At 32.8% G+C, this 16227-nt stretch overlaps 1 protein-coding gene across 7 annotated transcripts in view; it reads right to left on the bottom strand.

The window, feature by feature from the left end:
- Positions 1–760: 760 nt before the first annotated feature.
- Positions 761–16227, bottom strand: part of Dennd4a (DENN domain containing 4A) — a 114810-nt gene continuing 99343 nt past the window's right edge. For 4 of the 7 annotated variants that reach the window (XM_078049443.1, XM_021727663.3, XM_040276188.2 and 1 more), the window contains 11 exons: positions 15877–16066; positions 14829–14923; positions 13475–13650; positions 13247–13393; positions 11747–11945; positions 11260–11514; positions 9127–9244; positions 8983–9009; positions 8378–8540; positions 8151–8215; positions 761–3528 (listed from right to left, as the gene is read on the bottom strand). In XM_078049443.1, coding sequence (XP_077905569.1) covers positions 3392–3528; positions 8151–8215; positions 8378–8540; positions 8983–9009; positions 9127–9244; positions 11260–11514; positions 11747–11945; positions 13247–13393; positions 13475–13650; positions 14829–14923; positions 15877–16066 — 1572 coding nt within the window. In that variant the 3' untranslated portion in view covers positions 761–3391. The remainder of the gene's footprint in view (positions 3529–8150; positions 8216–8377; positions 8541–8982; positions 9010–9126; positions 9245–11259; positions 11515–11746; positions 11946–13246; positions 13394–13474; positions 13651–14828; positions 14924–15876; positions 16067–16227) is intronic. The other 3 variants (XM_078049444.1, XM_078049445.1, XM_078049447.1) reach the window with 1 other exon arrangement.

The raw sequence follows: 16227 nt of genomic DNA, 5'->3' as shown, positions 1-16227 counted from the left end.
CTATTACCTTTTAGGAGTGTAAGCACAAGCACACAGACTTTTGGAATCAGAGATGAAAATTCCTTGTTGGTTAGTATACTACTACTTTGTAAACAAAAATAATTTAGCCAGCAAATGTGCTTTCTTTGAAGCCAGAGAACGAAGGTAGTACAAAGTACTAAGGATATTAAAGTAACTTGGTATGCAGCTGCTAAATTCTGAAATAAAGTCTAGTGCTTTAACAAAATAGGAAATACACTAACTCTGGCATGATGGCCAAAGACCCTCTCAAAGAGGCAGCCTGCTCTTTCCCCTTTTGTCTGATTTAAAGTACCTAATAGTAGCTCTTAAGTTCTAGTGGAAAAAAAAATAAAAATAAAGCTGAAGTACTTACTGGATACTACCAAATAAATGTTTTCTTTCCACAAAATTTCTATATAGACTCAGCCAACATTTGTTAGTTGCACTAAAGTGTAATAATAATCATCAGCATAAAGTAAAAATAAGTATGCATTGCCTAAACGTTTAATCTACATTTTCCAGGATTATTTTCTACATATGAAAATGGGGAAACAGATTAGAAAATCTTATAACAAAGTAAGCTGGCAGTTTTAGGGCTTTAAAGAAAAAAATTCCAGAAAAGTCTGAATAAGGATAAATCAAGATGTACAGCTGCATAATTCCCTGTGTGGCAAGAGAAGGAAAAATTTGAAGATCTAAAATACAATATAAAATACAAATGTGTGACATTCAAACATAATGAGAGGAGGTAATAAACAGATTATACAAGCACAAAGCATGGTTTATTTTCCACAATTTAAACATATAAACAAAACTAAGTATAAGAAAATAAGAGAGAACATAGTAAAAGGGCATCTCTGTCCAACATGATTGGCCAGGATTCCCTAAAATGTATGGTCAAACAGAAAACCGAAAAACCTTTGTACAGAGTTATTTTAAAGGATGATCCCTATTTTAATATTCTTTTGAGCAGGGTTTACCATTTTCTGTTTATGTTTTAGGTTTTATTTTTAAAAACTGTCTTTCTGCAATAATAATCCCTAGGGATTAAAAGTAGGGGAGATACAAATTTATCTAAAAGTAGAAACAAAATCAGAGTGGGGGGGGAGGAGATAAAAATTATATTCACTTTTCCAAATGAGTAAACTATCAAGAATGGGTTCTGTCTCGCTCCTTTCTGTCAAGATATTTGAAATTTATAAACTATGATTCCTTCATATTGTTGGTATTAAGTAAACAACAGTGCAAATGTTCTTGGAAGAGAATAAAAACAACAAAAACCAGAAGAGAATGAACCTCAGAATCCTGTTTGGAGAGATATTTACTACCAATGCCAAAGCCTCCTCTATCAAACATCTATGTCAGTTGACAACTTTCAAATGATTTAAAGAACCAAAAGACTCACACAGAATGTGAAGCTTAGATTTAAATAGTAAAGAAGAATAAAACTGGAATGGTATTTACAAAGGAGAGGCAACTGGGCATTATGGCACACGTCTGTAATCCCATTATAATCCCAGCAATCTGAGAGGCTGAAGCAAGAGGATCGAAAATTTGAGGTCAGGCTCAGCAATTTAATGAGACCATAAGCAACTTAGCCAGGCCCTGTCTCAAAATAAAAAATAAAAAAGGGCTAGGAATGTGGCTCAGCGGTAAAGTGCCCGAGTTCAATCCCAGTAACAAACAAACAAATAAGCAAACAAACAAAAACAACAATGAAAGGAAGGCAGATATTTGTATAGCACCAGATTTTTCAAGTAAGCAAGTTCAGTGTCAAACTAATTGAACTAATGTTTTGCATTTTTAAACTCCATTATTGTCAGAGTAGAAAAGCTGTGAAATGTTTCAGCTTGGTGCTATTCACTAATGGCATGAGATCAAAAGGTAGTTTTTCTGTGGTTGATCTAAGTCTCAGGACTCCAAGATGTTTCAGAGTGTCATGAACTCTATTGGCTTTACACATCCAATTTAGGACCATCCATTTTACTTCTTTAAAACTGACTAGAAACTTCCTTCATTAATGGCAATCTATGCAAATATGTACACATACATATTGAAAAATCTATAAATAATTCTAACAGCCAAAGGATGCTTTTTCCTTACCAGAAATTACCCAAAGAAAAAGATACTAGAAATAATGTGGCTAAAAATATATTTTTAAAAGTCAATTTAATACTCATGGTATTTAAACAGTCAATTTATTATTATCTGATTTCTGCATTTTAGATTCCACAAACTTCAGATTCTGAAGCTGATTGAAAAGCTAAGTTCCTCAATATGGGAAATTCTACCTGGCTGTATTTTTAGAGGGTTATTGTTTTTCTATGTTGAAAAAATACTTTGAATATTTATATATAGTATTAACAGAATACCTCAGTAATTCATATATCAGATAAATATTTTATAGTACAATTTACATATCCAATATTTAGATATTAAAATAAGGTAAAATTTGGAATAGTCAATTGTCTTTCATATTTCCCAATATAAGTTTTCACATAGAATATTAAAATTTAAGTTGATATTTGCATTGTGAGCCACTTTCTCTGTGTCCTGTATGTATATATCAGCAATAGAAGAGATTTTGGAATCACAGTCTGGTGAATCTCTGCTCAATGAGTCAGTCTGGCCAGTTTACACCATCCTTGCCAGGACACACTCACTGTAGTCAGGCCTACGGTGCTAACATGCAATCCTAGGAGGATACTGACCTAGTAATAACATTTTAAAATTTAATTTTCCCAAGTAATAAAATATATATATATATAGATATAGATATACATATACATATAGAGATCTGCAGTTGTACTAAATACTTCAAATAACAGCAGACAAGGAAAATAAACACTTGCTTCATAAGTTTAAATTCATTTTAACTTTGCTATATTAAATTTAAAAATTAAAAAAATATCAACTTACTATAAACAATTTAAAATATGTATAATACAACTTCATGGTCAAAACATTTGAAGAGTCTATGAAAACAAAACATACTTTAATCTTACATTTCTGTTTAGGTTCCATACATGATTTTTCTGTCTCTTCTAAGAGAAATCATAAGACAGTTGTCATATTTTATGGCAACCAATTTTGTTAAGAGATTTTGTCATTGCAAAAATACTTAAAAATTACTTAGTACAGGAAGTTAAAGAGAAAAGAAATGGGAAACAAAGTGGTTCTCTCCCTATTTGTTACTATCCTCTTCTGAAAACATTCAGTACAGAAGTGCTCTGAACTTTCTGAACCATTTACAATTGCATTCTCAAAAATCGGAGAAAAAATGTTTAGAGTCTAAAAGTGAAATTACTTTGTACAATAACTATACAATATATACTGAATGTACACACACACACACACACACACACACACACACACACACACACACACAATCTTATAGATAAGGTTCTCCAAAGGTTTTTCGACATTCCATCACTCCCGTACTTGGTGGTCTATCACAGTTGTGTGTACTCTTGACTTGACTAGGTGTGAGACGATCATATGCCATTTTATATTCTTTGTCAAATGCATCTGCAAAAATTCATGAACAAACAAAGGTATAAAAAACTTACGTCTGAAACAGACAATAATCAAGTTTCTATAATACTACAGAACCACAGAATTAGGTGCTAACAAAGGAACCTCTAGGACAATCTGCTATCTGAAGTACCACAAACTTCAAGGCTAGTGCTCCCAGGAGACCTTAAAGTCCATAGTATTTTAGAGCTAGATTGCATCGACCAATTTTAATTTTACCAAGCACAAAATTTAAAACAAAATACCATATACAATTTTTTGTACCTTGATTTTCATTCTCAATAAACACAGGAAGAATAAGTAATGGTATTTTCCCACCAGAATAGAGAAAAAAATTTATCCATATTTTCTTAACTTTTATGGTTTAAATTTTTACATTTAATTTTCTGCCCCAACAGGAATTTATTTTGGTTTATGTGCCCTAAACTTCCTATTATGGGATACCTTTGGGAAAAAAATCCAAGTATCTTCTGACATCATGTAATGATTTTTGCCCCTTTATTTCTCACGGGAAATAGATGGAGCTAGTAGATTGTGATTTTATTATTAAGAACATTATTCTAAGGCCTGTGAACTTCTTGTGCAGAGGACAATTCACATGTGAAAAAGGGAGAACATGGGTGTAGAAATTATGCTATCTTACCAATTTTTAACACACACTGGGGAAAAATCTGCCCTTCAGAGATCCAAATGAGGTATGCATAATCTGAGTATTACTCAGGTTCCATATTTTTGATTTAGGGAGACAACAGACAATAGAACATCTTCCCCCTCTGACACAGTACCACAATGGTGCCCACAGAGGCTGTCTGAGTTCAGAACCAACTGCATGAGCAAGTAAGCCTCTCTAGCTTGGCAGTCCAGATTTCTTTTAACATTCAGTGAAATCACCTTTTGCAGAGGGCTAGGGAAAGACCTGAACATGTCCTGGGCTTGTACTGGGTAGAGAATAAAGGAATGGTAAAAATGATCTTTTCTTGGTATTCTTTGTATCATCATAGTTAAAAGGCTGAGTTAAAATAACACTCTGCCTCGTTTTGACAAGTTTCAGCTTCTTTCCCAAGTGGCTAGAATGATTCTTCCAACACTATATAATTGACTGCCTTTCCTAAGTGATTTTATCATATTATCATGATTTTATCTTATATTCTCACAGATATTTTTGTCTATTTCTAGACTCTATTCTGTCCTATTGAGTTTTCTAGCTCTCCCTATGCTAGTATTACCTTGCTATAATTACAGGAGCTTCTATAAAGGCAAATTCTCTAATGATTCTTTAAATAACATTTCCTGAATATTCCTTTTATTATCAGATTACCTTTTAAGATGGAACTGTCAGGTCATAACTCTATGTTGAACATCTTGAAGAAATAAAAAAAAACTGTTTCTATAGTAGCTACATAATTTTATATTCCCACAACAACAAATGAGGGTCCCAGTTTCTCCACATCCTTGCTGATACTTGTTATTTTCTGTTTTTCTCACAACAGCTATCCTAGAAGATGTGAAGTGGTATGTAATTGTGGTTTTGATTTTCATTTTCCTAATGACTAAAGATGTTAAGCATCTTTTCTTGTGTTTATTAGTCATTTCTACATCTTTGGAGAAAGGTCTATTAAAATACTTAGTCAAGTTTTAAAGTGTATTGCTTTTTAAAATTAAAAAAATTTTTTTCTAGTTGTAGATGGACACAATATTTTTATTTATTTACTTTTTATGTGGTGCTGAGGATCCAACCCGGTGCCTTACCCTGTGAGGAAGGCACTCTAACACTGAGCTACAGTTCCAGCCCCTAAAGTGGATTGCTTTTAATGTCAAGTTATAAAAATTCTTTATTTATACTGATTACTAAGCCTTTATCAGACATAATATAAATATTTTCTCTTATTCTGTAGGTTATATTTTTACTTTTCTGATACTGTTCTTTAATGCACACATGATTTTAATTTTTTAAAAATACTTTTCTTTAGTTGTAGTTGTAAGATTGAACTCAGTGCCTTATCTGTATGAGGCAAGTGCTCCACCACTGAGCCAGAACCCCAGGACCTTATTTATTTTTTTATCTGGTGCTGAGGATCGAATTCAATGCCTTGAGCATGTGAGGCAAGTGCTTAACCACTGAGCTATAACCCCAACCTATGATTTTAATTTTAATGATGTCCAATTTAATCTATTTTTGTTTGATTATGTTTTTATTGCCTCCCAAGTAACACCCAGTCTAAAATTCATTCTTCTAGAAGATCTTCCCTTTAGTTGAAGACTTTGGTCAACTTACATTTAATGAAATTACTGATAAAGAAGGATTTATGGGGCTTGGGTTGTGGCTCAATGGTATAACACTTGTCTAGCACGTGTGAGGCACTGGGTTCAATCCTCAGCACCAAATAAAAAAATAAATAAATAAAGTTATTGTGTCCATCTACAACTTAAAAAAAAAAGAAGGATTTATATGTGCAATTTTTCTATTTTTCCCATGTCATCTTAATTTTTCCATCACTTTTTTCTTGTGTGTTAGACATTTTCTACTATACCATTCAATTCCCTTATTATTTCCTTTACTATATATTTATTCTAGCCTATTCCTATATTAGTTTTCCAGTTGAACTTTAGAATCACTTGTCAAATTTCTTATTTTTAATACTCTCCAGTGTTTCATAACTATTAATGTAAAAAACAAACATTCATATCATTCTGCTCAAAGTGCCCTGGTTGGGATTTGAACCTATTCATCCTATTTCTCTTTTTAGCAGAAAGGGCAATTTGGCATTCATACAATATTTGCTTACAAAGAATGTTACAGGTTAAATAAACTACACTTCCTTCAAATATTCCTTGATTTTCAATAATTTTTACATATCTATCAGAATTTCTCTCAAGATTCCCAACTTTATTTCAGTTAAGTGATCAGCAACTTAATGTGACTTCTAAGTAGAATGTTCCCTGATTATAATTCTCTGGGTCATACTTTTTTTTTTTAATGATACTAAATATTGATCTCTATATAGGTTGAATTAAAGCTAACTTTTAAGGACATTTTCGTGTAAGCTAATTTCCCATTCTTATTTTCTACATAAGCAGACTAATATCTAACTAAATGAGTCTTTGTTCTTAAAATGTTCACTTAAAATAACACACTCATCTAATAATTTCATTCTGTAAGATACTTGCCATTTCACCTATATATACGTTTGCTGTTAAATTCTATAATCTCCTGGCATGATGGCTGACAATCTCTGGTGGTACTGTCATTTCTGGCTAGATGGCATCTGATAAACCCTTGAGACACAGTAGCATTCAGCTGCCCTCTTCACTTGCTAACTACAGCTTTTTTACCCAATCCTTAGTGAACTGATGGAAGGCCAGCACCAGGGGAGAGCCCTTGCTTTCTTGTCATGCTCCATCTGATTAAGTTACTTGTAATGGTGCATATGCTTATTATATATATCATCATCATGACTGATGGCACTAATCAATGGCTGTGGCATTTTAAAAGTTAAACGATGTGGGCTGAGGTTGGGGCTCAATGATAGAACACTTGCCTAGCATGTTTGGGGCATTGGGTTCAATTCTCAGAACTACATAAAAAAATAAATATACTGTGTTAGCTATAGCTAAAAATATTTTTTAAAAGTTAAACGAAGTGCTGATGCTAAAAAGTAATTTGTTTTTGTTAAGACTAGTGTACAATCACCTAAGAGAATCATGACCCACTATATATTCTTTTAAATAGTGAGTGGGTTTATGTAGGGCACCCAACTCAGAAACCAACCACTCATATCAGATGAATTATGTGGATCAATTATCCTTTTCATCATACTATTTGCAACATTATAACTTTTCAAACAGAATGCCAAAACTCTACTTGAGTCTCTCAATGACTGACAGCTATTTAAATTAAATCTAGCACTAAACCTGCCACTAATGTTTTCTCTTTCCTTCTTTTTTCTTCCTTGCTTTCTTTTCTTAGGACTTAGAAGTAGAAACTTAAGACGTTAAGCTAGTCAGGTGCAGAGGTGCAGACCAATAGTCGTAGTACTCAGAAAGTCGAGGCAAGAGGATTGCTAGAGCCCAGGGGTTTGGACAACATAGCAAGCTCCCATCTCGAAAAAACAAACAAAAAACAAAAATTGGGAGAAGGATATGACCAATCAAAAAAGTTTAAAATCTCCTAATATATATATTTAACTACTTTACATTCTTTCTGAATAAGCCTCATGTTATCAGTGATAGGACACATTACTTAAAGCCTTGGATTGAAAATTAAGACTGTTTGGTTAAAATATAGCTCTATTATGTATTGTGAAATGTGAGATTAAGCTACTTCACCTGAGACCTTCAGTGTTTTCAATAATATGAAAATGATATTCGTACCCATTTCTCACAGGATTTTTGGGAGAATTACATGAGATAATACATGGAAAGTACTTGCTACATTACTTTTATTATTTATCTTTATTAATACTACCATTACCAGAATATCAAAGTACCTTTTACAATAGATAAAAATCAAAGAAACAATTTTTTATTATTACAACAAATTAAGACTACCAATAGAAAACACTGAAAATTGTACTGCATCATGTAAATGTCATATATTGTTTTTTATGCTGAATTACCTATATCAATGTTTTCTCTTCCTAGTGCCACAAGTGAAAGAAATAGTATTTCTCTGTATAAACTCCTAGGAAATAAAAAGCATGAAGAAAATATTAATATCCATATAGTTTATATGTTCTCTACAAAAAATATTTATATTAACATAAACATGATATAGTCTAAAAATTACTAGGCAAATAAGGTGTGATTGCTTAGAGGAATATGTTCGTTTAAGGGAATAACTTACCTCTGTCTTTTAAAATGTGGACACTTATTGAGTGTCTCTAAAATCTGACTCATTGGTCCATAGACATCATTCATTTTAATGCTTTTTACCATGCTTTTCAATAGTTCCTGGTTAAATGAGTTATCATTTTTTTGTAATAAATGAACCATTGGATACTTCTGGGCTGTAAAAGAACAAGAGCAGATGAAGGAAATGTTCGATGTAGAAAGAAGAAATTAAATAGTAACTGACAGCTGTTGAAGAAGTTACAAAGCACTAAAAATAATTTTAAGGGCAATAGATAAAAGAATAGAAATCTACAAATGAAGAGAGCAAAAAAAGGAAAAAGAAGACAAATAATGACAAAAATAGACTGGAAGTTTCTGTGGTTTCAGATGGACAACCCAAAGTAGTTTCCTTTAATACAGCCCCCGAAGGAAATTAGCAGCCAAGGATGAAAACAAATAAAAAATAACTGGGACAAGCAATGTGCTAAAAGCCAAATGGTACAAAACATAACCAACCCCTCTAGCACATACACAGCACCACTCAAAAAACAAAACCAAATCATGTAAAATTGGACCTACATAGAAGGTAGCACTAAAAAAATCAAACTTAACACTCACTCTCAAACAAAAGAGTACGATTTTGACCTGTAAGACAAAAAGTAGTACAGTGAAATAAGTCAGTTATATGTAAATTTAGGCTATTTAAATTAAATAGTGATTACTCTCTCATGAGTGAAGTCTGCATTCTATTATAGCACTTACTGTGGGCATTCCAGAGGATGTACAAAGGCTGCCCTGGATCCTGATGTAATTTCATATTGTCCCATAACATTTGTATTAAAACATATTTACTATCTTCAGACATACAGTGGCGAGGAATCTGTGTTGTAAAGTAAAAAATATTCATTAGTGATCCTTAAATGATAATTTTTTATAAGTATTTTATAAAATCATCATAAATTTTTGTTTAGGTTTTAAGAATGCAGGAGAAAAAAATACAGAAAATGATTGATTTGTATGTATTTGATATCTCCTGAAGGAAGACATGTTGTATAGAGAAACTAACAATTTCTTTTCTTTTCTTTTTTGGTACTGGTGATTGAACCCGGGAGCACTTTACCATTGAGCCATATCCCCAGCCCTTTTTTTTTAAAAAAATATTTTTTTAGTTATAGTTGGGCATAATACCTTTATTTTATTTGTTTATTTTTATGTGGTGCTAAGGATTAAACCCAGCTCCTCGCACGTGCTAGGCGAGCGCTCTACCGCTGAGCCATAACCCCAGCCCCCCCCAGCCCTTTATATTTTTTATTTTTGAGTTGGGGTCTCACTGAGTCACTTAGGGCCTCCCTAAATTGTGAGGCTGGCCTTGAACCTGTGATCCTCCTGCCTTAGCTTCCTCAGTTGCTGGGATTACAGGCATGTGCTACCATGCTTGGCTTGAAGCTAATGATTTCTAAAGTAAAGATTTTACAAAGTATTTGAGATAAATGAGAAAGGGTTCCATGAAGGACTAATCTTCTCCCTCCTCACGAGTCCCAAAGTCCATAGAAAGATGAATCCAGGAGTTCCATTCCTTTCTTTCTTTCTTCTTCTTCTTTTGTAATGTGGGGGGATCAAATCCAGGGCCTCCCATGTGCTAAGTAAGCACTTTACCATTAGATTATATCTCCAGCCTCAGGAGTCTATTTTTGATAGTCTACACCCCTTGCCCAGATAATTATGACTGAGCTACCATTTTTTGCCTTCCATTTATGATGTACTGAAAAAATCAGAGTACCTGTACTTAACAGATGTGAAATACAAGAAATACAAAAGGGAGAAGATAAAGTTCTTGAGCTTTATCTATAGTGACGGCATACTAAAAGGTAAAAAACACAAACAATATATCAAAGGTATCAGAGCTGGGACGGTGGTTCAATGGTAGAGAATTTGCCTGGCATGTGTGAGGCACTGGGTTCAATCCTTAGCACCACATAAAAACAAATAAATAAAAATAAAGGTCTAAAAAATGATATCAATGGAGAGCTGGAGTTGTAGCTCAGTGGTAGAGTGCTCACCTAGCACATGGGAGGCACTGGGTTAGAACCTAAGCCACCTCATAAAAAGATAAATAAATAAAATAAAGGTATTATGTCCAGGGCTTGGGTGGTAGCTCAGCAGTAGAGCATTTGCCTAGCATGTGAGAGGCACTGGGTTCGATTATCAGCATGGCATATAAATAAATGACTAAAGTAAAGAGGTCCATCAACAACTAATATATATATAATATATAACTAAATATAACATATATTTTAATATGTATAAAATGTATATTATATATATAAATAAATGAAAATCTATATCTAAAAAAAAAGAAAAGATGTCAATGGAGGCTGGGGATGTAGCTCAGGGGCAGAGTGCTTCCTAGCATATGTGAGGCCATGGGTTTGATCCTCAGCATCACAAAAAAAGTTAAATAAATAAATGAACATAATTCGCTGCCTATTAAGCAAAAATTAAGAGTAAAGGAACACATGCTTGAATATGAATTATAGACTTCTTCCTAAAAAAAACATTAGGCTTGTTTTTGAAGGGGGTATGAGATTTTAATGGGGCTAACTCACAAACCCTTCTCATGAGAGTTGCTTTCAATCTATTCTTGAAGTAATAACAGAAATTCAAGCACATTTTCTGTAAAGTTTAGAAAGCTAAAAACCATGACTTTGTCTTACTGCTAGACTGTAAGAAAAAATTATTTGTAAAGGCAAGCAACTAAGACAATCCTACTTTTCTAATGATTTAGATGGTTATTAAAAATATTTCGCATAATAATGAACCTTACTTTTTAACCAAGCAATATGCAAACATTATGCAGGTGACAGTAGCAGGGTCTTTTAATTTTTAGTCTCATACCTTCGAATACTTATTACAATGCTCAGAAGAAAGAATCAATCCAGGTAAGTTACTGGGCAAGTCGAGGCGTCTAAAATACCACACCAGGTTCCAAAAAACAATAGGATGATGGTCCACAAAGTCTGCAACTGTTATTGCATGATCACCTTCATTTTCCAATAAGCTCTCAAGTTCTTTCCATACCACTAATGGACTAAGATATGGAACAGTGACAGGATCTGGACTTGGAAGATGCCATTCTAATCCTAAAGAATCCTGTTGAATAAATAAAAACCCATAAATGATAAATATAATAAATGATAAACTATTTGTAAAAAAATCTGTCAATGATTTCCAGATTAGTAGAAAGGTAATATAATTCTATTGTGGGATAAGACTCTTCTATGACAATGATAAAACTAAAGTTAATAAGGTTCTTCAGGACAAGGAGAACAAAATCATATGTAAATGATCCATTTCCAAATTTAAAAAAACCCAAAATACATACTGTTGCTCCTTGTAAAGTAGCTGGCAGGCTGCCCGTAGGAAATAGCTTCTGTCTTCCAGTATCTTCTTTGTCCAAGGTGCCGTAAGTACTAATACTTCTGGCCATTGGAAATATTGGACATTTTGATATAGCTGTTTTTGATTTATTAGCAGGAATCTGAATACTTCGGGCACAGGAATTTTCCTCCAGTTTAGATTTGCTTGGGTATTGAAAAAAAGAAGAAAAATCAGATCAGTGGCTAGATTTACTTGATTTCATTTAGAAGAACCATGTTCTTTTCTTTAGAATCAGAACTGAACATAGCACAATAAATCAAAAGAAATACATTATTTGGGCTTTTAAAATGGGATATTTTAATGTGACTACTACTGTAGTAGTCACACATATTTTCCTTTATAGCAAGTGAATATTAAATATACAAGATTCATTCATTTGTTCAAAACATTTAGTGGACAACTTTTTAAATAAATATCTTAAAATTGTAGTGGTTGATGGACCTTTATTTAATTTATTTATTTTGCTGAGGATTAAACCCAGTGCCTCATACATGCTAGGTAAGTGCTGTACCACTGAGCTACATCCCCAACCCCTTAGTGGACAACTTTTATACAGCAGGAACTACACTAGCCGTTAGGGATGCCAAATAGAGGAAATGGACACTTGTTCTTTCAGCAATCACAAGTGGATAAAAGACAAAGATAAGGGACACAACAGATCTATGATAAAAGAAAACATATGCATAGATTTTTGGTTTTACTGTCTTAAATATTTATGACCAAATAGGTTATGTTAGCCTGCCAATACCATACAGTTATTTTTTGGCACATGCAAGTACCAATAAGACTTTCAGTTTTTTTGTGGGTTAGTTGGCACTTACGCAAAATAGAATCAGTTTCCACATTTGAGTGTAGGTTACTTATATTAGGTTTAATATAATAATAGTATAAATTTTGATTTTATAGTTCTTATATCAGTTCCAAATCTTTTAACAAATAATTAATTCTCCTAAGTAGAAAATTAAGTATTCCAAAGTATAAGCTGGTATTGTCTTAATTTATGAAGAGATGGAGATATGAAAAAGATGATCATTCTAAACTTCAAGGGTTCTACATATTTTTTATCTTTAAAATACTAGAAAACACTCTCATATGTACACATAACTTAAACTCTGGAGGTTCATAAAGCGTAGCCGTAGCAAAACTCAATATTTAAATATTTAGGCTATTAGGAAATTTTAATTCTAGAAATAAGAACTTAAGATTATAAATTTATTTTTCACAGAAATTTAAACCTTGAAATGCTAAGCTAATTAATCTGTCACATATCCCAAACGTGTAATATATGTTGTTAAAACACAGTTTTAATTGGTCCTGGTAGTGTATGCCTCTAGTCCCATCTACTTGGGAGGCTGAGGCAGCCCATAAGTTTGAAACCAGCCTGTGCAATAACATAATAAGCCCCAGTATAAAAAAAATCCTAGTTCCTCATAATCATACTTACCTATTTAGATCAAAATTCCCTTGAACAGAGATAGCAGATGTGTCAAGACCAGAAGCTGATGGTGAAATGCAAGTCTGCTTTGCCTGACTTGAAAAGGAAGATGGAAAGTGGGTACTTTCTGTAGAGGGGCTTGACTTCAAAAAGTATCTGGAATGTGAATTGAAGAAGTGAGATAACCTTGGAGACATGATACTTAAATATAAAGGGGTGGAAAAAGTTTATTATTACCTTCCAGGTCGTCTTAAATCTCTTATTTCAATGTTCAGAAAAGGTAAGAAAAGATTGCCACAGAATGGGCAGGTAGTATTGAGATTTGAATCATCTGCTGTCCAGCCAGCCATGATTTCCTCATCATGGACGAGACAATCACAAGTTCTACATCGAGAACAACTTGAGATGAGAACCTAGGGGAGAAGAAGCACTTTATAAAGTAAGTATCCAAACATTACAAACAAGAAATGGACTATATTCAGTGTATTATATACTATGCTCATCTTTAATTATTTCAGCTAAATCCATTCCAAAATTTCTATAAAAGAAACTTGTATTGAAGTGAGCATTTTTTCCATTATCATTTTTATAAAATTAGCTATAATTTTATCATGGAAAAGTAAATTAAAGCATTAATCTGCGAATACCCCAAATAGATATCTGTAATTATAGATCAGTGCTACTCAAAAGTATGGTCACTGAACCAGTACTGGTCCACAAATTTGTACTGGTTTATAGTAAGTAAAGTGATTGAAAGGACTCAGAAAGCTATAAAGTAATTTGACCTGGTTGTAACATCTAAGTGTATAAGGGTATCAAATTAGGAATTAAACAAAAAACAAGCCTAGTCTATCACTATACAGTTTAACAAGCTCAACAGTAGATAACTATAAATGTCGAAATTACATTTATAAATTACATAAATTCCCAAAGCCACAGAAACTTTGTAAATGGCAACATGAATGCTCATCATTTGTCTTCCAGCTATATGCAAATTTCTTTATGGAACCTAGCATGAAACAGCAGCCACACTCACAAACATAATTTAATTACTATAATTTTTACAGAAAAATTAGGGAAGAGTTTTAAAGTATAAAAGCATAACTTTTTATTGTAAGAAAATGGGACATAGGAGCATACCCTGCAGAGATAGAGATCCACATCGAACTGACACTGAAGATGAAAAACCATGATGGAAGAAGTTGACAATTGAGTGCCAAAAGAGCTTCCTGCACTCTCATCAAAAGTTTGCTTGCACAGCAAAATTGGTAGAGTTTACAATGTGACATAAATGTTCAAAGAGAATACATATAACAAGGAATGAATAAAATGCCAAAAAGGAAAATATTTATGTATGCTGAAAATCTCAAAGAAAGAATGGAACTACCCTAATAAAGTAATATGACTTCAACAATCTGAAATAATGAATATCCAAAAACTGGATTTCAACTTTGTTCAGGTGAGATATGTTTTCTAAAATTTCAGATGCTACATATTAAACTTTTATTACTATACCAGGATCATCAATACTTGAGAAATGTACATTTTATAAAGTAACACAAAAAGATACTCCTTGAATAAAATTGTATACCTCCATTGCATAGTTCTGGAAGATATTTGCATTACTTGTGTTCAGGGAAGATGTCATTTCTGATTTCCCAGGTAAGGCAAACTTTGACAGGGATCCTGTTCATTATTAAAAAACAAACAGCAAAACCATTAAAATTGATGAGAAAGGATATAAGAATTTTTTAAAAAAATTATACATATATATTTTTAGTTGTTGATGGAGCTTTATTTTATTTACTTATTTATATGTGGTGATGAGAATTGAACCCAGTGCCTTACCCATGCCAGGCAAGCACTCTACCACTGAGCCATAACCCCAGCAAGAATCTTCTATTTTCATAAATTCTCTGATAAAATTGATATTTTCTATTCAAAATATTAAAAATAATTCAGAAACAACAATAATGTAAAAAATCTTTCTCAGTGCAAAATATAATGGTATAAACTACCAGTTCACAAGAAATAGAGGGGATAGGAAATTATACTAAACACTAGATTCTCAAATACTTTTTCAGAAGAGAGTTCTTATAAATGACAATTAACAATATGCACTTGCAAAAATATAACATGATATATGTGTGTGTGTATATATATGTACATATGTATATGCATATACAATAGCATTACAAAGATTGGAAATTTAATGTCGATAAATAGAGAAGTAGTTAAAATAAACTGATACAACCACATATGATGAACTATGCAGCTGTAAAAATGAAGGAGGAACACCACTATGTAATGATATGGAATGATCTTCAGGTTACACTGTTAAGTGAAGACAAGTGATGGAAGGGAAAGAATTTATAGTTACCTTTTGAATGAGAAGATAGGAAAGTAATAAGGATATATAAAAAACCACTTATACTTACATTTTTTTTTTAAAAAAATGAAAGGTAGGAAGAGAATTGTATGAGGGGTGGGAATGGAAACTAGTCTTCTCTAAAAGTGCCTTGGCTTTTATCATTTTTCTTTGGATTTCTTTCAGGCTTTTAAAAAGTTGAAAAACAAATTTAAATCATAAAGAAAAACAGTAAAGGTACTGCCAACCAAACAGGACTGTTTGGACAAACCTTCTAGGGAGGCAGAACTTTCCAGGCTTGCTCGACTGAGATCAATTCCTTTGGTCCCTGAAGTGGCACTGTTCTCTTGGGAGGAAACAGCTCCTTCCAACTCATGGCAGATATCTTCATCTGTCAAAGAGGTAGATTCAGAATCCTGGGCTCCCACTGAAGAAAGACTGGTACGATCAGAACTTTGATCCTAAGGACATAATTATAAGCTTAATTTCCTTCATATTTAAAATTATTTAAAAAGTCTTCTCTAAGGTAGAGGAAACACTACCACCTAACTACCCAAATGATTAATGAACAACTTCTGGGGGAAAAAAAACAAAACCCAACCAATTATACAAAGAGTCCTAC

Source organism: Ictidomys tridecemlineatus, chromosome 5, assembly GCF_052094955.1.
Source record: "Ictidomys tridecemlineatus isolate mIctTri1 chromosome 5, mIctTri1.hap1, whole genome shotgun sequence".
In the NCBI taxonomy this organism is placed as follows: domain Eukaryota; kingdom Metazoa; phylum Chordata; class Mammalia; order Rodentia; family Sciuridae; genus Ictidomys; species Ictidomys tridecemlineatus.
Note: the sequence above shows the minus strand (reverse complement) of the source record. Positions and strands in the feature narration are given on the sequence as shown.